Source organism: Entelurus aequoreus, linkage group LG17 (genome assembly GCF_033978785.1).
Source record: "Entelurus aequoreus isolate RoL-2023_Sb linkage group LG17, RoL_Eaeq_v1.1, whole genome shotgun sequence".
Lineage (NCBI taxonomy): Eukaryota > Metazoa > Chordata > Actinopteri > Syngnathiformes > Syngnathidae > Entelurus > Entelurus aequoreus.
In genome coordinates, this window is record NC_084747.1 from 14,413,959 (window position 1) to 14,437,871 (window position 23,913).

At 40.6% G+C, this 23,913-nt stretch overlaps 2 protein-coding genes across 3 annotated transcripts in view; both read right to left on the reverse strand.

Moving 5' to 3' along the window:
• Positions 1 to 23,913, reverse strand: part of LOC133632483 (gastrula zinc finger protein XlCGF57.1-like) — a 73,356-nt gene that overhangs the window by 25,405 nt on the left and 24,038 nt on the right. The window lies entirely within an intron of this gene.
• On the reverse strand, positions 1,475 to 22,200 carry LOC133632563 (zinc finger protein OZF-like). Its single transcript, XM_062025036.1, has 2 exons — positions 21,291 to 22,200; positions 1,475 to 3,111 (listed from the first exon to the last, which is right to left on the reverse strand). Exons 1-2 carry the CDS (start codon positions 21,881 to 21,883, stop codon positions 2,385 to 2,387), a joined length of 1,320 nt encoding a protein of 439 aa, XP_061881020.1. The 5' UTR covers positions 21,884 to 22,200; the 3' UTR covers positions 1,475 to 2,384.

Consider the following 23,913-nt stretch of genomic DNA (forward strand, 5'->3'; position numbering starts at 1 on the left):
AATGCACTAGCATCCAAGAAAAGATGGCAGGTATCTGGCTTGGGCACATCAGATTAGATCAGTGTGTTGCAAACTGAGCCGTTTAAAGTCCTGAATGGTTGGTTTATTCATTGTTATTTTATTTTCAAATTTATTAGCCTGTGGAAAAAGTTAATGTTGATATTTACTTCAGAAGGCTGCAAATAGAAAAGAGGCATTCAATCTTTATTTAAATTGTATTTGATATGCCATTGATATTTTTTAATTATTATTATTTGAAACTGGATTTTGCATGTCACTATGAAGTTATATAAGCCTTGCTTGTTCAATATTCAATGCAAAACTTGTTTGGGTCCCTATTAAAAGGTGAATTTGTTCAACTTTGGCCCGCGGCTTTGTTCAGTTTTAAATTTTGGCCCACTCTGTATTTGAGTTTGACACCCCTGATCTATCTGATGACTGTGAAGTTTTGAGACAACTTACACACAGAGACAATATGTGGGAATGGACAGATGTGCAAGAGTCAGCGTTCCAGAGACTTAAAGACAAAATAACTAAGGCACCGGTGTTAAAGTATTATGACCAGGATATGGAACTGACACTACAGTGAGATGCGTCAGACACTGGCCTAGGGGCTGCTTTAACTCAGGAAGGCAATCCTGTGGCGTTTGGTAGTAGAGCTCTCACTCCTACCGAAAGAAGATATGCGCAGATGGAGAATTAATGTTTGGCTATTGTTTTTGGTGTGGAAAAGTTCCACCAGGATGCCTATGGCAGGAAAGTGACAGTGCAGAGTGATCACAAGCCACTAGAGAATATTCTCAAAAAGCCACTCCTTAGTGCACCTAAAAGATTGCAGCGGATGCTACTTAGGCTGCGAAAGTATGACATAAATGTTGTGTATTTGCCTGGGTGAAAAATGCTATTAGCAGATACTTTGAGTAGGGCATATTTGCCAGACAGCACGAAAGGAGATGTTGAGACTGAGGTCGAGATTGTCGGCCTCATAAACTCCAAGGGAATAAAGTTTATTTTCAATCTGAGACTCCATTAATGTCTTCCACATCAAACACTTGTCGTCTCATGCTGCTTCCTTAATTCCCTCACATATTAATTTGCACCCCAACAACGTGACCAAACCGGAATCAAAAAATATATTCCCCACTCAATTGACATGGGTTTGTAACAAAAATAAAGTTAACATAAACTTGCATGAATCAACCCAAGGAAATACCTTTTTAATCACATTATGTGTACAATATGAATTTATCTTTATGCATTGTATTTATTTATTCTCACCAACTATGACATTATATATCAAATATACATGTTGCTTCTGTCAGCAGCTACACTGACATTGATGTGTCTCTGAGAACTGAACACATTTTTATAACTTATAACAAAATGTGTTTATACAGTAACCTGCTCACATGAGTCACATTACAGCAGGGGTGTCAAACTCATTTTAGCTCAGGGGCCGCATGGAGGAAAATCTATTTCCACGTGGGCGGGACATGTAAAATCATGGCATGATAACTTAAAAATACAACTATGACAACTTCAGATTGTTTTCTTTGTTTTACTTTGGCCCAAAACAGAAGAAGCACATTCTGAAAATGTACATATCACAAATAATCCTCTTGACAAAACACTTCAAGTTAGTTGAACATTTAGAAGGGAAAAATGGTGCATTTTCAGAAACACCTTGAAGAACACAATGAACTTAGACTTAATCTCAGTGTTTCTACAAAGCAATTAAACTTTAAGTCACAACTCATCTAGGATTGAACAAAAAACTAAATAAAGCATGAATAAAAACTATTCTATGTATCAACTACCTCATTTGTCATTTCCACATATTAATCCTGTGCTAACTCAACAAACCATACAAACTGAGGTAGAAACTATTCAAGAGTGTTGAGTTACTTCCTGTCTTCTAGACATAATGTGTATTGATAGAAAAATAAAAGCTGTGCAATGTGTGAACAATTTCAACAAAACACAAATAAAAAGTTAAAATACTGACAGTTAATTGTTCATTTGTCTCTGATTTTCACATCAATCAGTCAGAGGAGAAAAAGTTGGCACTTGGTTATGCAAACAGTTACCCAGCACCACAACGTCAGTTTTGATACATCTCAACTTTGCAGTGAAAAAGGGTGTAGTGCAGGTTTTTGAGCGTGCACAAACTTGACACATGAGGCCCCAGGTCCCTGGACTGAAGAAGGAGTAACCAAGCACTTGAAGCATCATCTATCTTACTGTTCAGGAAGGTTTCAGATACAGAGAAGACATGGGGTCATGAGTAGATAAGATTATGCTTCAAATAATCCAGTGAGGAGGTCCTGGGTAGGGTGGATGTCGCCACATATGAGCAACATACCACAAACTAAACAGCTAATTGGTTATTTTCCCTTGTGTGTCCTTATGTGTTTTACTGCATCTGCATTATGTGTGAACCTTTTACAGCACATTGAACAACTAAATGTTTTTTCTCCAGTGTGTGTTCTCATGTGTCGCCACAAAGAGTCGTTATGAGAAAAGCTTGTGCCACAAATTGAACAATTAAATGGTCTTAGTCCAGTGTGTGTTCTCTTGTGTCGAGTCAAATGGCTCTTATCAGAAAAGCTTTTGCCACAAACTGAACACTTATATGGTTTTTCACCTGTGTGTGTTCTCATGTGTCGAGTCAAATGGCTCTTAACAGAAAAGCTTTTGCCACACTCTGAACAATTAAATGGTTTTTCACCTGTGTGTGTTCTCATGTGTTGAGTCAAACAGCTATTTTGAGAAAAGCTTTTGCCACAAACTGAACACTTAAATACTTTTCCACCTGTGTGTGTTCTCGTGTGTTGAGTCAAACAGCTATTTTGAGAAAAGCTTTTGCCACAAACTGAACACTTATATGGTTTTTCACCTGTGTGTGTTCTCATGTGTCCAGTCAAATTGCTCTTAACAGAAAAGCTTTTGCCACAAACTGAACAACTAAATGGTTTTTCACCTGTGTGTGTTTTCATGTGTTGAGTCAAATGGCTTTTTTGAGAATAGCTTTTGCCACAAACTGAACACTTATATGGTTTTTCACCTGTGTGTGTTCTCATGTGACGAGTCAAATGGCTCATTTTAGTAAATCTTTTAGGACAAACTGAGCAGCTCAAACATATTTTACATCTCTTCTTTGTAGAGCATTCAGAGTGTTTGTTGTCAGTGTGAGTCCTCATATCACCTTCACAGTCTGTATCGCTGCTCAAAAGTTCTTCAACCTCGTCTTCAGCCTCACTATCTGATAGTGGAGCTAAGAGGTTGTCTACTTGTGGTTTCTCTTCATCATCTTCAGTCTTCACAGAGAGAATACTCAGTGGAAACTTGGTGTAATCAGCTTCCTCTCGTCCTAGAAGACACTCTCCCTCCTGAGTGATGCAGAGTTCCTCCTCTTCCTTTTTAATGCAGGGTGGTTGTGGAGTCTCCTGCTTCAAAGTGGAGCTCCCACCTAACTGAGGGGAAACTTCTTCTGGATTACCGATCAGCTGCTGGACGTCTGCAAGACACAAACCATAAAAACACACTTTCTTCTATGTACTGTATGTGTGTGTAGTAGGGTTGTACAGTATACTGCTACTAATAAAGTATAGTGGTACTAATGAATTGAAATCGGTACTATACCACCTTTGAAAAGTACCGGTACCGTTCTTTCATCTGAATGCTGCTGTGCGGCGATGACTACAGAGCCGAGGCGCATGATGTTGAGTGTGTCAAAACGCACACACAAAGTGCATACAAGCAATAACATGGTGGAGAGGAAGAAAGGCAACAAAGGACAATTCTACTGGTTAATAAAGAGGGTGTGTGAAGTGCAATATGGAGGTATTTGGGCTTCTAAACTAACAATAAAGGTGACACTTTAAACAGGGAGCCGCCGCTCTGCAAGGGTTGCTTTGCACCTTTCCTGTTTGTGGGCTCCCAGACCGTGGTCGAGGAGCGCAGGGGAGACGTTCCCTCCAGGGCCCATGTTTTGTCGGGGGTAACACTGGGTCCATAAAGCTCCGCTCTTTGGTCGGAAGGACGAGGCCGTCGATTAGTTACAACTTGCTCACTTTATTTATTATTTCCACAGGGCACAACCGGACATCCACCATGCTATTAACACTCCTGCACATGCTACCACTACCTCTCCTTACTTGCACACTCACTTACTCACGTCACTCACCCCACATACTGCCACTCTTAAAGGTGCACACACACATACGCTACTCTCACAACAGCTGCTTTAAAACACGCCTCGCCAAATGTGGTGATTAGTATTAGCACCTTTGCTTCAGACTTAGGTCAACATTTAAATAATAAGCATTCAGATCTGCACAAGGAGTTTAAATAGTGACAGGTATAATGTAGTTGTTACACCTGTCCTGCTGCTCTCTCTTTACTCGCCCGCTCACTCACTGACGTCACTCAGACAACACGTTGACATTCTCACAAACACACATACTACTCTCATAAGTTAACCAGCTCCCCTGCTGTGCACATGTAGATACGTAGACGCGCACACAGCTGCTTGGCTTGATGCCAAATATTAGCACAGTTAAAACTGCCCAATTAGCAGTCAACTAATGCAAGTGAAATGACTACATTTTGTAACAAATTCCTAACATTTGTGTTTTGTCTTTAATAAATGTGTTTTACCTGCTACATGGCTTATCTGTGTACATTTATTTGGAAAAGTATCCATATATTTAAGTTAAAGTTAAAGTACCACCGGTACGGTACTAAATTATTGGTATGGGGACAACCCTAGTGTGTAGTGTTTCATGGCCATTCATTTAGTGCCTTGCCAGAATGATGGATCAATGTTTACATGACTTGTCATAGACTCAGAAAAGCTAAGCTAGAGTCACAGAAAGTAGAAAACATTTGCTTCGACAATATTGAAATACAGATTTGTAAGACTAAAAAAGATATTATCTATCTGAAAGAAGTCTTTAGTTAAGAAGTAGAGGACTTTTTTACATATTATATGCAAGAAAAGAATTATTTTATTTATTACTTTGTTTTTGACACATTTGTCAAATAAATTATAACTGGCATCTAGTGTACATATTTACCACATTTACTTTAAGTTCTTTACATTTACATTTTTCAGTGACTTTGTAAAAATGGCATGAAAACTCCATGTCACAATATTACAATAGACTATTGTATCGTGACTCAAGTACCGTGATACATAGTTTATCATGAAGTCCTTGACAATACCTCGTCTAGGGCTGGACAATTATGGCAAAACATAATAATCACAATTATTTTGAGGGATATTGGAATCACGATAAATAACACCATTATTTATTAATTTGAAAACGTAAAAACAGTACCACCAAAACTAAATTTGAAATATAATCTAAAAGAACAACCAGATATACATTAGTAACAAAAAAATAACACGTAATCTAACAATCATAGTAACAATAAATTAAGATGGTTATAGCAATATTTTTTTCCAGCCCTTGATTAGCAGTCTATTTTCTCTCTTTGTAGCGTTTGATGGACGCTACGTCACTACATGGGTCGAAAATAGCTAAGCTACAGGAATCACTACGGGTTCAAAAAGGAGCGAGGCTAACGCCACGCTACTGGGAACTGTAGTTAAGCTACATAGCGTCGCCACTTGTTGTGCACTACTGCCCATCACTCATTCTAACTCATAAATAAACGCTAGCAAAAGTCAGCTAACAATGCAGGTAATGGGGATGCACTCTATTTCGCCTATAAAAAACTCTAACAAATAGCCAAAAGCTTCCATTAACTTTTTATATACACGCTGTAAGTATATATGTAATGTAATAACAGGCACATTCATAATAACATGCAATATTTACGTATTTTCATCATTTTTTATCATTTTAACACCTCTAAAGGCCTTAGTGGCCACATGCGTGGACAACACCTTTTAGCTCGTATTTCCAAAATTGTGTACACTACTGAATTGGGGTCTTTTGGCCCTTATGTGAACACTTATACTGCCATCTGGTGGTGTCAGAAGAGTATAACATACAATGGAATTTGGGGGAAAAAGTGTAAAAATAAGAATTGTCATGTCACTAAACATGAAGTACACGTTTGCTACTTTTGGACTAAGTACATCATATCAAAAGATGATTCTTAGTTTTTATTCTAATTATGGTCCAATAAGCCCAAATAGCAAAGAGAAATAAAAAAAAAGCATGTAAACAAACAGCTTGGGCCTTAAGATTAAGCAAACGGCGGCGCATTATTTTCACAGACGCATCACAACGTTCGCTATTTCCTTCAACACCACCACCAACTATTACTAATAAAGGCAGACTTCATGAGTGCCATCAAAGAATACTTTGGGACAAATTATGATCCAGAACCTTATATTTTTGAGCCTGGATTTAAGGAGGATGAGCTACAAGTTTTAGAAGCTGAGTGATAAGCAGATTAAGCAAGAAGCACCATTGCTAAGTGGTAAACAAAAAAATTACAAAGTGTATACCATCCAATCTCGATTCATATAATTTTTTTAAATTTAAAGGCAGATTGTCCCGTGCAGGATAATAGCGAGTACAGTTGCATCCCTACTATTTACTACCACAGTATCTTGTAACAGACATTTCCGCCATGTTTGATGGAGGTAATATATGCTCACAGCTGACAACTGTCATTTTGTTCATATCTATAATTGTGTTTACTAGAGGTGTAACGGTACAGGTCACCCACGCTTCGGTCCATACCTGGTTTTAGGACCACAGTTTTGCTTATTTTCTGTACATTTTGTGGGGGTTTTCCTCTTTTATTTGCTTGTCATCACAAACATTCTGCAGAAAACAAAGTATCAGTGGTGTACTGAATACTGTAGGATTTTTATTTCAAGTAAACATTTACTAAACAATATTTTCAAATAATACATTATTTATATAATTTAATTACTTGAAAACATCAGTACTTTTTACCAGTGCTGGGAAAAAGGCAAGTGGTGCCCCGATTTAATATTTATTAAAAGTACACGTGTACCAACACATTAAACAAGTTTAATGATTATTTCAGGGACAAAATGTTTTAATCCACAAACTCAAAAATTATTTAAAAAAAGAGTGTCTGCAGAGTTTTTAGTACAAAAACATTTACATGTAAAAATGCCTTTTTCTGATTAAATTAGTGGGTGTGTTTAATCTCCCAGTTAGGACGAATACAGTAGTTCACTCACACACACATTCTCACACACACAGGATCACGGTCAATAAAGGCGGATTCACGCAGGATTAATCCAAGTATCGTTGCTTGCCTACTGTTTACTACTGCGGTAACTTCTAACAGACATTTCCGACATTTTGGATCGAGGTTCTTTGTTTACATTGTTCAACAAAGTCGGCTAATTTCTATTTTTAGGGCTTGGAATTCAAATAGCTTTCAAATGAGGGAACGCAACACACTCACCTTCATCTTCGCTTTTCAGATTGTTCTCCGTTGGTGGCGCTGATTCTCTTTCATGTTCTCTTTTAGCGGACGTCGCCATCTTAGCATAGCAGTAGTCGTCCATCTTCTATCACGTCTTCAATCTTCACTTCAGATAACACGCCATCGCTCCACACTCAAAGTCCGTTTGGTGGGCTTAAGAAAAGGTGAATAGTTGAGGTATTTGATGCTTTTTTTGAATCTATAAAATCGTAAATGTGAAACTTCTCCGGAAAGCCACGCCGCTTAGTCCGCCATCTTGGACTTTCCGCTTTACCACTGTTCCATGTGTTTGCGCATGCGCCGGAATTTTGCAACTTCCGATCGACAACTGCACTTTAAAAAATAAAATACCTTTTAAATAACTAGCGGCCCTTTTCATCTTTTCTTACATTTCTGGCTAATAATTGAAGTGCTCCTTATCGCGAAAACAAATACTTTGGAGATAGAAATGAAACAAAAATCGACAATAGAATAGAATACAATAGAATAGAAAGTACTTTATTGATCCCTGGGGGAAATTCAGCACCACAGTTCGCTCACAATAGACAAGAATAATAATAAATAATATAATACATATAATATATTATATATATAATATATAAATATTATAAATATATTCTACATATACTCTACATTTAAGTGCAGTCAAAAAAGCATACTTGCCAACCTTGAGACCTCCGATTCCAGGAGGTGGGGGGTGGGGGTGGGGTGGGGCGTGGTTGGGGGAGGGGGGCGTGGTTAATATGGGAGGAGTATATTACAGCTAGAATTCACCAACTCGAGTATTTCATATATATATATATATATATATATATATATATATATATATATATATATATATATATATATATATATATATATATATATATATATATATATATATGAAATACTTGACTTTCAGTGAATTCTAGCTATGTATATATATATATATATATATATATATATATATATATATATATATATATATATATATATATATATATATATATATATATTTATTCTATTATACATATAAATAAAAGAAATATTTGAATTTCAGTGAATTCTAGGTATATATATATATATATATATATATATATATATATATATATATATATATATATATATATATATATATATATATATATATATATATATATATATATATATATATATATATTTTTTATTTTTTATTTTTTTTATTATACATATAAATAAAATAAATACTTGAATTTCAGTGTACCGGAGGCTAGCCAGTAGATGGCAGTATTGTCCTGTTTAAGAGTGTCACAACATTGCTGTTTACGGCAGACAAACTGCTTTACGGTAGCGAAAACGTGACTGCTGTTGTTGTATGTTGTTACCGCGCTGGGAGGACGTTAATGAAACTGCCTAACAATAAACCAACATAAGAAACCAAGAACTCGCCCTCGATCATTCTACAGCTATAACGTGATTGGGCAGGCACGCTGTTTATATTGTGGGAAAGCGGACGTGAAAACAGACTGTCGCCGCTGTCCACACTCAGGTCCGCATTGAGCTGGAGGGTGTTGTGATCAGATGTTATTACAGGTATGACCGCTAGGGGGCAGTACTGGTTAGTATGCTGCTTACCGTACCACATAAAGTGGTAGAGCAAGAATGCATTAAAAGACACATGTATGTTGTTGAGAACATGGAGCATTAAAAGTTAAGTCACTTGCTATCAACAGCCTCATCCTTCAAACACGAACATGACATGGTACCAGGAGTAAACTCGACTTGACGACATGGATTTAAAATCACCGGAGAGTTTGAAACTAACGGGGAATGTCGACGAGAACTGGCGCACCTTCAAACAGCAGTTTCACCTGTACATTGCGGCTATGGGACACGAGACAAAGCCGGAGGCGAGAAAGGTAGCGCTGCTGCTAACAATAGCAGGGCCACAGGCCATAGAAGTATTTAACACGTTTGTGTTTGACAATCCTGACGATAATGGAAAGTTGGATGTAGTGCTTAGCAAATTTGACGCTCACTGTTCTCCGAAGAAGAACGAGACGTACGAAAGGTACGTGTTTCGGTCTCGTACGCAGCGGCAGCAAGAGCCATTTGATAGCTTCCTGACGGACTTGCGGCTAAAGGCGCAGTCCTGCAACTTCGCGACGCTGAAGGACTCCATGATCCGGGACCAGATAGTCTTCGGCGTGGAGGATAAAAAAGTCAGAGAGAGGCTACTACGAGAGATGGAGTTGACGCTGGCGGGAGCCATTAAGATCTGCCAGGCGAGTGAGCTGTCCCAAAAGCACGTGAGGACGTTCAGCGAGATGTCTGCAGTCGCCTCGGCGCAGAGCGACAACGCGGCAGCGGTAGGAGCAGTGTCGTATCAGCGGAGACAGCGCACACAGACCCGGCCTGCACGGCAGACGGAGGACGTGATGATAAGCTGCAAGCGCTGCGGCACAAAGCACAAGCCCCGACAATGTCCAGCGTTTGGTAAGCAATGCTCAAGTTGCCAAGGCAAGAATCATTTTGCTAAACAGTGCTTCTCCAAATGGAAAGAGGGGAAGAAAGGAAAAACTGTAAACATAGTAGATGAGCCTGATCTCAGTGACACGTTCTTTGTTGGCATGGTAAATTTGGAAAGTGAACAAATAAGTAAACCAGACAATGTAAATGACGTCACTGGAGAAGATAAATGGATAGCTCCTCTAATGATAAATGGGACTGTAGTCACCATGAGATTGGACACGGGTGCAAAAGCAAATCTAATAAGCATGTGTGATGTAAAGGCAATGAAAAACAAGCCACAAATAAAAAGAAAAGAATCTGGACTTAAAGACTACAATGGACAACCAATTAAATGTTTGGGCACATGCAGGCTGAGTGTCACAGTTAAAGGAAAAGTGCACCACCTATGCTTCTTTGTTGTGAATGAGGGACGTGAATCACTTCTGGGTGACAGAGCCTGTGAAGAACTAGCACTTGTGAAAAGAGTGTATAGCATTATCCCAAAAAATGACTCTATGGAAACAATTGTTCAGAACTTTTCAGATGTTTTCAAGGGTTTTGGTGTTTTGCCCTTCACATATAAAATACAATTGAAAGAAGATGCCCAACCAGTTGTGCATGCAGCACGCAGAGTTCCAGCCCCACTGAAAGACAGCCTAAAGAAGGAACTCGACAGAATGATCATGCTGGGGGCGATCAAAAAGGTTAATGAGCCTACAGACTGGGTCAACTCAATGGTCATCACAAAGAAAAAGAATGGTGAGTTGAGAATATGTATGGACCCTAAAGATCTAAATGAGAGCATTAAGCGTGAACATTATCAAATACCTACACGTGAAGAGATCATCAGTGAAATGTCAGGTGCCAGCTACTTCACAAAGCTTGACGCCTCACAAGGTTTCTGGCAGCTGAAACTGAGTGAAAGCAGCACAATGTACTGTACCTTTAATACGCCCTTTGGCAGACACTGTTTTCTCAGACTGCCTTTTGGAATAAAGTCAGCACCTGAAATATTTCACAGAGCGATGGAGCAGATCATCGAGGGCTTGGATGGAGTTCGAGTCTACATTGATGACATCATCATATGGGGATCCACAGCCCAAGAGCACAATGAGAGACTAAGCAGAGTTATGGAACGCATAAAAAAGTATGGACTAAAACTAAACAAAAGTAAATGTGAGTTTGGTGTTCAGGAGATCCTTTTCCTTGGAGACAAGCTGTCTGCACGTGGTGTCCAACCAGATCAAGAAAAAATATGTGCAATACAGAACATGCCAAGGCCCACAGACAAAACCGGTGTGCTACGCATCATGGGGATGGTCAATTTTATAGGTAAATTCATTCCCAATTTGACAGCAAAGACATCTTGCATACGAGAGCTTCTGCACAAGGACTGTGATTTTAAATGGACAGTGAAACATGAGCATGAGTGGCAAAAACTCAAAAACACACTGACTACAGCACCTGTGTTGTCATTTTATGACCACACAAAGAGGATAAAAGTGTCAACCGATGCTTCCAAAGATGGTATTGGTGCCGTTCTACTCCAGGCTGAGGGTGAGCACTGGAAACCGGTAGCCTATGCATCTCGGGCTATGACAAAATCGGAATGTCGGTACGCTCAGATCGAAAAAGAATGTTTGGGACTGGCATATGGTTTGGAGCGGTTTCATAGCTATGTGTACGGCCTGCCGTCCTTCACAGTTGAAACTGATCACCGACCGCTGGTTGCCATCATCAAAAAGAATCTGAATGAAATGTCACCGCGGATTCAACGGTTGATGATGAAAATGCAAAGGTATGATTTTGAACTGATATATACTCCAGGTAAACACCTAATCCTTGCTGATGCCCTATCCAGAGCAACTACAGGCGACAGTGTGAGTGCAACAGATGAGGACGTACAGTGTCATGTGAACATGGTGTCTGCTACACTGCCTGTGTCAGACACAAAGTCAAGACAAATCGCTGAGGCTACAGCAACGGATGCTGAGTTACAACATGTCATGAGGAACATGGATGAGGGATGGCCGGCTGGCTCATGTCCACAATTTTATCACGTCAGAGGTGAGCTCAGTACTGTGGAGGGACTGCTGTTGAAAAAAGGCAGAATTGTTATTCCACAGGCTTTGAGAATGGACATTTTGCACAGGATACATGAAGGCCATCTCGGCATTGAAAAATGCAAAAGGAGGGCGAGAGAGTCGGTTTTCTGGCCCGGACTGAATAAAGACATTGAAACACTCATAAATAAATGTGAAACATGCCAGAAACACAGGAACAAGCAGAGCAAAGAGCCTATGGTGGTTGCTGAGGTGCCAACCGCACCATGGCACAAAGTAGGAATGGACTTGTTTCATCTCAGAGGTAAAGACTATTTAGTGGTAGTAGATTACTACTCAAACTTCCCTGAAATGGCGCTACTAGCAGGCTTAACGTCAACTTGTGTAATAACACATGCTAAATCTATATTCGCCAGGCATGGCATTCCACACACTGTAGTGAGCGACAACGGCCCATGCTTCAGCAGCAAAGAATGGCAGAAGTTTGCGGTGCAATATGATTTCCAGCATGTGACGTCAAGCCCACATTATGCACAATCAAACGGGCAAGCGGAAAAAGGAGTTCACATTCTAAAGCAACTCCTAAAGAAAGTAGCTGACAGTGACTCTGATCCGTATCTGGCTTTATTGAGCTACAGAGCATCACCTCTTCAGTGCGGACTATCACCAGCTGAACTGCTGATGAAGAGGAAGCTACGAACAACCTTGCCGAGTCATTCAAACAATATAATAAAGCAAAATAATCCCTCAAATATTGAACATAAGCTACGACAACAGAAGATGATGCAAAAGTCATTTTATGACAAAACAACCAAGCGACTTCCTCCACTGACTACCAACAACACAGTCAGGATTGAGGATACTGATGGATGGAGTACAAAAGCAACAGTCCTGCAAGAAGTTGCTCCAAGATCGTACACGGTGAGAACTGATGATGGACAAATCCTCAGACGCAATCGTCGCAGTCTGTTAAAGACTCCTCAAGGGACTGTTGGTGAGCTTAGTGTAACTTGTGGTGAATCTCAGGTAATACCCACACCTGTTATGGACTGTAACGCTGACTGTAACACACCTACTCCAAATGAACCTGAGTTAAGAAGGTCCACAAGAGAAATCAAAAGACCTGATAGACTGAACTTGTAAACAAAGAAAAGTCAATATGCATGTTAAATATGTTGAACAAAATGTATATTGATTGTTGTGAAAGTGTTATAAATAGTATTGGCTTAGATTTGAGATAGCCTATGCAATTTGAAATTGTTCATACTGCACATATGTGTCAGAGTTAGACTAAATGAGAATTTGTTAAAATAACTGACCCAGCTAATGTGATTAGTTAGGTCAATACATTTTGTCTTAGAAAAAGGGGGATGTTGTGATCAGATGTTATTACAGGTATGACCGCTAGGGGGCAGTACTGGTTAGTATGCTGCTTACCGTACCACATAAAGTGGTAGAGCAAGAATGCATTAAAAGACACATGTATGTTGTTGAGAACATGGAGCATTAAAAGTTAAGTCACTTGCTATCAACAGCCTCATCCTTCAAACACGAACATGACAGAGGGGGCGGGGCCTCCAGCTCCGGCTGAATTCCGGGAGTTTATCGGGAGAAAATTTCTTCCAGGAGGTTATCGGGAGAGGCACTGAATTCCGGGAATCTCCCGGTAAAATCTGGAGGGTTGGCAAGTATGCAAAAAGGAACATACGCATTATACAGTCTGATGGCTGTCGGTATGAAGGACCTCCTGTGTCGTTCCGTGTTGCATTTTGGGAGTCTGAGCCTTCCCCTGAACGTGCTCATTCTCCCCGCAAGGTCCGAGTGTAGTGGGTGGTGAGGTGTTGTCCATAAAGCTAGGAGCTTTGCTAGACTTCTCCTCTCTGACACCACCGCCAGAGAGTCTAGCTCCACTCCCACCACGTTACTGGCCTTCTCTACCAACTTGTCCAGTCTGTTTGCGTCCCTCGCTCTCAGCCCGCTGCCCCAGCAGGCCACGGCGTACAAGAAGGCGCCCGCCACCACCGACTCGTAGCAAAAGTGTTCACAGTGTGCGATGTCAAGCATGGCTTTTGGCATGTGAAGCTGAGCGAAGAATCCAGCTACATCACAACCTTTGCTACTCCATTTGGCCGGTTCCGTTGGCTCAGAATGTCGATGGGAATCAGTCCGGCTCCTGAAGCTTTTCAAAGAAAACTCATACAGGCGCTTGAGGGTCTGCATGGTATATATGTTATTGCTGATGATGTGCTTATTACTGGGGAAGGTGAGACAAAGGAAGAAGCAGAAAGAAATCATGATGCAACCTTGAGGTGTTTCCTGACTAGAAGCAGGGAGAAAAACATTAGACTAAATGCAGACAAGTTTAAACTGAGGCAACAGTCAGTGCCATACATTGGTCATCTGCTGACTGCAGATGGTCTTCAGATTGACCTTGATAAAGTGCGAGCAATTAGCGAACTGCCCCGTCCAACTGATGTTAAAGGGGTACCGAGGCTTGTAGGTATGGTAAACTACTTGTCCAAATTTTTTGATCATCTATCTCATGGGTGTCAAACTCTGGCCCGCAAGCCACATTTGACCCGCCGTGTAATTTCACTTGGCCCTTGAAGCGATATCAAATTAACACTAGAGCTGGCCCACCGATTATATACAGCGGCGGTGCCGCGGTAAAACCGCATTCAAAGTGACAGTGCAGAGTGATCACAAGCCACTAGAGAATATTCTCAAAAAGCCACTCCTTAGTGCACCTGAAATATTGCAGCGGATGCTACTTAGGCTGCAAAAGTATGACATAAATGTTGTGTATTTGCCTGGGCGAGAAATGCTATTAGCGGATACTTTGAGTAGGGCATATTTGCCAGATAGCACGAAAGGAGACGTTGAGACTGAGGTCGAGACTGTAAACATGGTGGAATACTTGCCTATATCGCTTGAGAGATTAGCTGCCATTAGAGATGCCAATAGGGAGGATGCTAAACTGCAGAAAGTGGAAGGCTTTATTCTATCAGGTTGGCCAAGGACTAAACAGGAGCTGCAACTTGACATTCACCGCTATTTTTCAAGGGACGCCGTGGCGAAGTTGGTAGAGTGGCTGTGCCAGCAATCGGAGTGTTGCTGGTTACTGGGGTTCAATTCCCACCTTCTACCTTCCTAGTCACGTCCGTTGTGTCCTTGGGCAAGACACTTCACCCTTTGCCTCCGATGGCTGCTGGTTAGCGCCTTGCATGGCAGCTCCCGCCATCAGTGTGTGAATGGGTAAATGTGGAAATACTGTCAAAGCGCTTTGAGTACCTAGAAGGTAGAAAAGCGCTATACAAGTATAACCCGTTTATCATTTCAGGATGAACTTAGTGTACAGGATGGTATTGTATTTAGGGGCGAAAGGGCAGTTATTCCTGATAAACTGAGAACTGATCTTACACGCCGCATTCATTCATCACATTTAGGAGTTGAGGGATGTCTCAGGAGAGCACGTGAATGTGTATATGGCATAGTATGAATGACCAGGTAAAGACTTTTGTTTCAAAGTGTGACATTTGTAGATCAGTAGACCCCAAGCAGCCAAGAAAGACACTTAAAGGCCTACTGAAATGATTTTTTTTATTTAAACGGGGATAGCAGATCTATTCTATGTGTCATACTTGATCATTTCACGATATTGCCATATTTTTGCTGAAAGGATTTAGTATAGAACAACGACGATAAAGATTGCAACTTTTGGTATCTGATTAAAAAAAGGCTTGCACCTACCGGAAGTAGCGTGACGTAGTCAGTTGAACATATACGCAAAGTTCCCTATTGTTTACAATGATGGCCGCATGAAGTGAGAGAGATTCGGACCGAGAAAGCGACAATTTCCCCATTAATTTGAGCGAGGATGAAAGATTTGTGGATGAGTAAAGTGCAAGTGAAGGACTAGTGGGGAGTTGAAGCTATTCAGATAGGGAAGATGCTGTGAGAGCCGGGGGTGACCTGATATTCAGCTGGGAATGACTACAACAGTAAATAAACACAAGACATATATATACTCTATTAGCCACAACACAACCAGGCTTATATTTAATATGCCACAAATTAATCCTGCATAAAAACACCTGCGTGTTTGTTATGCTAGCTCCTAGCTCCTCTGCTAGCTCCTAGCTCCATAGAACACGCCAATACAATTCAAACACCTGATCAACACACACAATCACTCAGCCCAAAAGACCGTTCACCTAACCCAAGGTTCATAAAGCTTATATATTTTAAAAAAGTTACGTACATACGCAAAAAAAAAGTTGCGCACATACGGTCAAGCGATCAAATGTTTAGAAGCCAAAGCTGCATACTCACAGTAGCACGTCTGCGTCTTTGTCATCCAAATCAAAGTAATCCTGGTAAGAGTCTGTGTTGTCCCAGTTCTCTACAGGCGTCTGTGTATCCAAGTCAAAAGTCCTCCTGGTTAGAGTCTCTGTTATCCGAGTTCTTCCATCTTGACTGCATCTTTCGGGAATGTAAACAAAGAAGCGCCGGCTGTGTACTGTTGTTGCTGACTACGTTCGAAAAATACGTCCATTTCGCACCGACAACTTTCTTCTTTGCTTGCTCAGCTTCCTTCTCCATAATGCAATGAACATGATTGCAACAGATTCACGAACACAGATGTCCAGAATACTGTGGAATTATGAAATGAAAACAGAGCTTTTTCGTATTGGCTTCAATGTGGAAGGCATACCCGTGTTCGCCGGGCCACGTCACGCGCATACGTCATCCTCAGAGGCGTTTCGAACCGGAAGTTTAGCGGCAAATTTAAAATGTCACTTTATAAGTTAACCCGGCCGTATTGGCATGTGTTATAATGTTAAGATTTCATCATTGATGTATAAACTATCAGACTGCGTGGTCGGTAGTAGTGGGTTTCAGTAGGCCTTTAAACCACATGATATGGTGTTTAGACCATGGGCCAAAGTTGTAACGGATTTGTTCAAATGGAAAAACAGGGATTATTTGATTACAGTAGATTATTACTCCAATTTCTGGGAGGTAGATTACCTGCCGGACACAAAAAGCAGCACTGTAATTCATAAACTGAAGGCTCACTTTGCAAGACATGGCATACCGGATGTGGTTGTGTCAGACAATGGGCCACAATATTCGTCCGAAGAGTTCCAGAGATTCAGCCTAAGGTGGGAGTTTGTGCACAGAACTTCATCACCGGGATACCCACAGAGCAATGGGATGGCCAAGTCCGCCGTAAAGACAGCCAAGCGACTTATGCTAAAAGCTGAAGCTGCCGGGCCAGATCCGTACTTGGCTATGCTGGATCATCGTAACACACCCAGTCAAGGCCTGGAGACAAACCCTGCACAGAGACTGTTTAGTAGGAGGACTCGGACCCTACTGCCAACAAAAGATACCCTCTTGACACCAAGGGTCATGGACTGTGAGCAGGGATTGAAAGGCAACAGACTGAGGCAGGAAAGATATTACAACCGCTCAGTCAAGGACTTGGATGGTCTCAAGAGTGGAGACAGTGTTAGAGTCCAGCCTTTCGAGCCGTGTAAAGTCTGGAAAGTCGCAAAGGTGGTGAAGGAGGTGCATGCCAGGTCTTACGAGGTGAAGTTGGAGTTAGGTGCTGTTCTGCGGAGGAACCGTCGACACCTTAGGCGCAGCCATGAAGCACCTGTTCAGTGACACGACTACGACGGATATTCAACAACCGATGGTCTCAAGAGTGGAGACAGTGTTAGAGTCCAGCCTTTCGAGCCGTGTAAAGTCTGGAAAGTCGCAAAGGTGGTGAAGGAGGTGCATGCCAGGTCTTACGAGGTGAAGTTGGAGTTAGGTGCTGTTCTGCGGAGGAACCGTCGACACCTCAGGCGCAGCCATGAAGCACCTGTTCAGTGACACGACTACGATGGATATTCAACAACGTAGAGATGACCAGTCGGTTGCTGTGACCAGAGCAGGTCGTAGAGTTTTTCGTCCACATTTTCTGAAAGACTATACACAATGACTTTTGAAGCTTGAAAACAGTTGTAACAAGTTGCTGGGTTACATGTTATTTTGGTTGTGTTAGGAAACAAAAAGGGAAGATGCAAATATCTTGCTATTTGATGTGAAATTTCTCTGTTAAGACGAAAAGAAAACCATACTGTAAAAGTAAAGAATGACAGGTGATACTGTTATTATTTTTTGTTTTTATCCTGGGTTGGTTTGTAAGTAAGATGATACTTTCATTTTCTACTGTAACTGTTTTATCGAATGTCTACAATCTAAGTTTTATTGTATTTTGCAATACTATGTTTTTTTCTATATAATTAGGCAGGATAGGGTTAGGGTAAAGTAATCTCTTTTGGGGAAAAAAACTATAAAAAAAGACAAAGGATGTTACAATATGATTGTTATGTTGATACTTCAGCATATTAATACATGTTGCAGGGGGGAACATTTAGAGTGAGACACAATGTACAGGAAGTAAGCGGGCTAGTGTGAGTGAGTCACCTGGAATTGTAACTGCACTGAAGTTGACAATAAAGTACAAGTGAGCAACAATACTGCTCTAACCGTCCACTCTTTATGGTTGGGAATATAACGGACTAGAGTGAAACAGGACCAACTGCACTCAGTGAGGAAACAAACACGCTCACATAAATATTGCTCTTATTGCAAGCATAGACAGCAGAACACTTCTATTTTCACTTTTGTACACTGACTTTAGTTATCTGCTGCACTGACAAGATGCCTGCTCGGTGCGTGTTGGCGACTGTAGCCAAACTGCTGTGTCAAAACTGCCGTGTGACGTCACCATTGACCTTTTTCTTTTACACCAACCCGGGAACATGAAAACAAAATAATGGGCTCTGTTGGCCACTTACTTAATAAACATACAGGACAAAGTGCGTCCTGATTCTTTGATTCTATTTTAAACTTGATGTGTGCCGATGATAAGAAAGTTTGTCGCTGCATTACTGACTAATAACCTCACTTTTATCTGAAGTTCCATCGAGGTTTGTTTTGAAGAGAAAGTGGGCTCAGAGCACATCCCTCTACCACTGGTGTGTGACGTCATCGCTGCCTGTGCGATGCGCACTGCCTTCCTGCGCCGGTCAAAACCAACACTGTGATTAATCATCATTCATTTATGGTAACGCAATATATTCTTTTTAATAATCACATGCGTTAACATTGACAGCCTTAGCTGAAACCCTTACTTTTTTTGAAAACTCATCAAATCGCTGACCTGTAAATTGTGGCCCATTATCAGTGTTACTCCCTCCGAGGTCTTAATCAAGACTCAAGTTGTTCGTTTTTCTCACAGACATTTATTTCAGCCAAGTCTTCTTCACGTTACCAACGATGCCAAATATAATGCCGTCAGAAGTAATAAAATAAGCAAACAGAACTTACAATTAGTCTGACATCCAAAAAACAAAACACATAGATTTCACAAACATATCAGAAGTAATCATACCTCATTGGCCTCATGAACTCCAAGGGAATAACGTTTATTTTCAATCCGAGACTCCATTAACGTCTTCCACATCAAACACTTGTCGTCTCATGCTGCTTCCTTAATTCCCTCACATATTAATTGTCCCCCCAACAACATGACCAAACCGGAATTAAAACATATATTCCCCACTCAATTGACATGGGTTTGTAACAAAAATAAAGTTAACATAAACTTGCATGAATTAACCCAAGGAAATACCTTTTTAATCACATTATGTGTACAATATTAACTTATCTTCATGCATTGTATTTATTTATTCTCACCAACTATGACATTATATATCAAATATACATGTTGCTTCTGTCAGCAGCTACACTGACATTGATGTGTCTCTGAGAACTGAACAACACATTTTTATAACTTATAACAAAATGTGTTTATACAGTAACCTGCTCACATGAGTCACATTACAGCAGGGGTGTCAAACTCATTTTAGCTCAGGGGCCGCATGGAGGAAAATCTATTTCCACGTAGGCCGGACGGGTAAAATCATGGCATGATAACTTAAAAATACAACTATGACAAGTTCAGATTATTTTCTTTATTTTACTATGGCCAAAAATAGAACAAGTCAAATCTGAAAATGTACATATCACAAATAATCCTCTTGACAAAACACTTCAAGTTAGTTAAACATTTAAAAGAAAGAAAAAAGTACATGTTCAAAAACACCTTGAAGAATACAATGAATTTAGACTTAATCGCAGTGTTTCTACAAAGCAATTAAACTTTAAGTCACAACCCATCTAGGATTGAACATAAAACAAAATAAAGCATCAATAAAAATGATTCTATGTATCAACTACCTCATTTGTCATTTCCACATATTAATCCTGTGCTAACTCAACAAACCATACAAACTGAGGTAGAAACTATTCAAGAGTGTTGAGTTACTTCCTGTCTTCTAGACATAATGTGTATTGATAGAAAAATAAAAGCTGTGCAATGTGTGAACAATTTCAACAAAGCACAAATAAAAAGTTAAAAGACTGACAGTATTGCAGTAAATCACACACTGTTCACTTTCTTTACATTTGCACAGAAGACAATCATTTTCACAGAACTATATCAGTGTGCAGTGTCTCATGCTGCATTTTAAGTGGGGTTACTGATTGCTTATTTTACTCTTGTTTTACGTTGGGTGGAGGGGGAGGAGTGACAACCCCGCTTTACCGTGTACCTCTTGCTTGGTATACTTGCTCGCCCCGGTATAAACGATTTGCTTGCCTAACAGAATTGCTATTGCGACAAAAATGCAACTGATTTTTACACTTCGCAAACCAATCTCGTGGGCCGGATTGAACCTGTTATGGCCGAATGTCGAGGGAGGTGGGGGTTGGGTTGTGGGTGTTGGGGGTTAATTGTTCATATGTCTCTGATTTGCACATCAATCAGTCTGAGGAAAGTTGTCAATTATTTATGCAAACAGTTACCCAGCATCACGTCAGTTTTGATACATCTCAACTTTGCAGTGAAAAAGGGTGTAGTGCAGGTTTTTGAGCGTACACAAACTTGACACATGAGGCCCCAGGTCCCTGGACTGAAGAAGGAGTAACCAAGCACTTGAAGCATCATCTATCTTACTGTTCAGGAAGGTTTCAGATACAGAGAAGACATGGGGTCATGAGTAGATAAGATTATGCTCCAAATAATCCAAGTTTGTATGAATACCTCAGATATTTGTGAAAGAAGCAGTGAGGAGGTCCTGGGTAGGGTGGATGTCGCCACATATGAGCAACATACCACAAACTAAACAGCTAATAGGTTATTTTCCCTTGTGTGTTCTTATGTGTTTTACTGCGTCTGCATTATGTGGGAACCTTTTACAGCACACTGAACAACTAAATGGTTTTTCACCTGTGTGTGTTCTCATGTGTTCAGTCAAATGGCTCTTAACAGAAAAGCTTTTGCCACAAACTGAACAACTAAATGAATTTTCTCCTGTGTGTGTTCTCATGTGTTGAGTCAAATGGCTTTTTTGAGAAAAGCTTTTGCCACAAACTGAACACTTATATGGTTTTTCACCTGTGTGTGTTCTCATGTGTCGAGTCGAATGGCTCATTTCAGAAAAGCTTTTGCCACAAAGTGAACAACTAAATGGTTTTTCACCTGTGTGTGTTCTCATGTGTCCAGTCAAATAGCTCTTAACAGAAAAGCTTTTGCCACAAACTGAACAACTAAATGGTTTTTCTCCTGTGTGCGTTCTCATGTGTTGAGTCAAATGGCTTTTTTGAGAAAAGCTTTTGCCACAAACTGAACACTGAAATGTTTTTTCACCTGTGTGTGTTCTCATGTGTTGAGTCAAATGGCTCTTTATAGTAAAACTTTCAGCACAAACTGAGCAGCTCAAACATTTTTTACCTCTCTTCTTTGAAGAGCATTCAGAGTGTTTGTTGTCAGCGTGAGTCCTCATATCACCTTCACAGTCTTTATCGCTGCTCAAAGGTTCTTCAACCTCGTCTTCAGCCTCACTATCTGATAGTGGAGCTAAGAGGTTGTCTACTTGTGGTTTCTCTTCATCATCTTCAGTCTTCACAGAGAGAATACTCAGTGGAAACTTGGTGTAATCAGCTTCCTCTCGTCCTAGAAGACACTCTCCCTCCTGAGTGATGCAGAGTTCCTCCTCTTCCTTTTTAATGCAGGGTGGTTGTGGAGTCTCCTGCTTCAAAGTGGAGCTCCCCCCTAACTGAGGGGAAACTTCTTCTGGATTACCGATCAGCTGCTGGACGTCTGCAAGACACAAACAATAAAAACACACTTTCTTCTATGTACTGTATGTGTGTGTAGTAGGGTTGTACAGTATACTGCTACTAATAAAGTATTGTGGTACTAATCAATTGAAATCAGAACTATGACACCTTTTTTTAAAAGTACCGGTACCGTTCTTTCATCTGAATGTTGCTGTGTGGCGGTGACTACAGAGCCGAGGCGCATGATGTTGAGTGTGTCAAAACGCACACACAAAGTGCATACAAGCAATAACATGGTGGAGAGGAAGAAAGGCAACAATGGACAATTCTACTGGTTAATAAAGAGGGTGCGTGAAGTGCATTATGGAGGTATTTGGGCTTCTAAACTAACAATAAAGGTGACACTTTAAACAGGAAGCCGCCGCTCTGCAAGGGTTGCTTTACACCTTTCCTGTTTGTGGGCTCCCAGACCGTGGTCGAGGAGCGCAGGGGAGACATTCCCTCCAGGGCCCATGTTTTGTCGGGGGTAACACTGGGTCCATAAAGTTCCGCTCTTTGGTCGGAAGGACGAGGCCGTCGATTAGTTACAACTTGCTCACTTTATTTATTATTTCCACAGGGCACAACCGGACATCCACCATGCTATTAACACTCCTGCACATGCTACCACTACCTCTCCTTACTTGCCCACGTCATTCACCCCACATACTGCCACTCTTAAAGGTGCACACACGCATACACTACTCTCACAACAGCTGCTTTAAAACACGCCTTGCCAAATGTGGTGATTAGTATTACCACCTTTGCTTCAGACTTAGGTCAACTTTTAAATAATAAGCATTCAGATCTGCACAAGGAGTTTAAATAGTGACAGGTATAATGTAGTTGTTACACCTGTCCTGCTGCTCTCTCTTTACTCGCCCGCTCACTCACTGACGTCACTCAGACAACACGTTGACATTCTCACAAACACACATACTACTCTCATAAGTTAACCAGCTCCCCTGCTGTGCACATGTAGATACGTAGAACTTGATGCCAAATATTAGCAGTTAAAACTGCCCAATTAGCAGTCAACTAATGCAAGTGAAATTATTACATTTTGTAACAAATTCCTACAATTTGTGTTTTGTCTTTAATAAATGTGTTTTACCTGCTACATGGCTTATCTGTGTACATTTATTTGGAAAGTATCCGGCGTGGCGAAGTTGGTAGAGTGGCCGTGCCAGCAATCGGAGGGTTGCTAGTTACTGGGGTTAAATCCCCACCTTCTACCATCCTAGTCACGTCCGTTGTGTCCTTGGGCAAGACACTTCACCCTTGCTCCTGATGGCTGCTGGTTAGCGCCTTGCATGGCAGCTCCCGCCATCAGTGTGTGAATGTGTGTGTGAATGGGTGAATGTGGAAATACTGTCAAAGCGCTTTGAGTACCTTGAAGGTAGAAAAGCGCTATACAAGTATAAGCCATTTATTTATTATTTATTTATTACATTTAAGTTAAAGTTAAAGTACCACCGGTAAAGGTACTAAATTATTGGTATGGGGACAACCCTAGTGTGTAGTGTTTCATGGCCATTCATTTAGTGCCTTGCCAGAATGATGGATCAATGTTTACATGACTTGTCATAGACTCAGAAAAGCTAAGCTAGAGTCACAGAAAGTAGAAAACATTTGCTTCGACAATATTGAAATACAGATTTGTAAGACTAAAAAAGATAATATATATCTGAAAGAAGTCTGTAGTTAAAAAGTA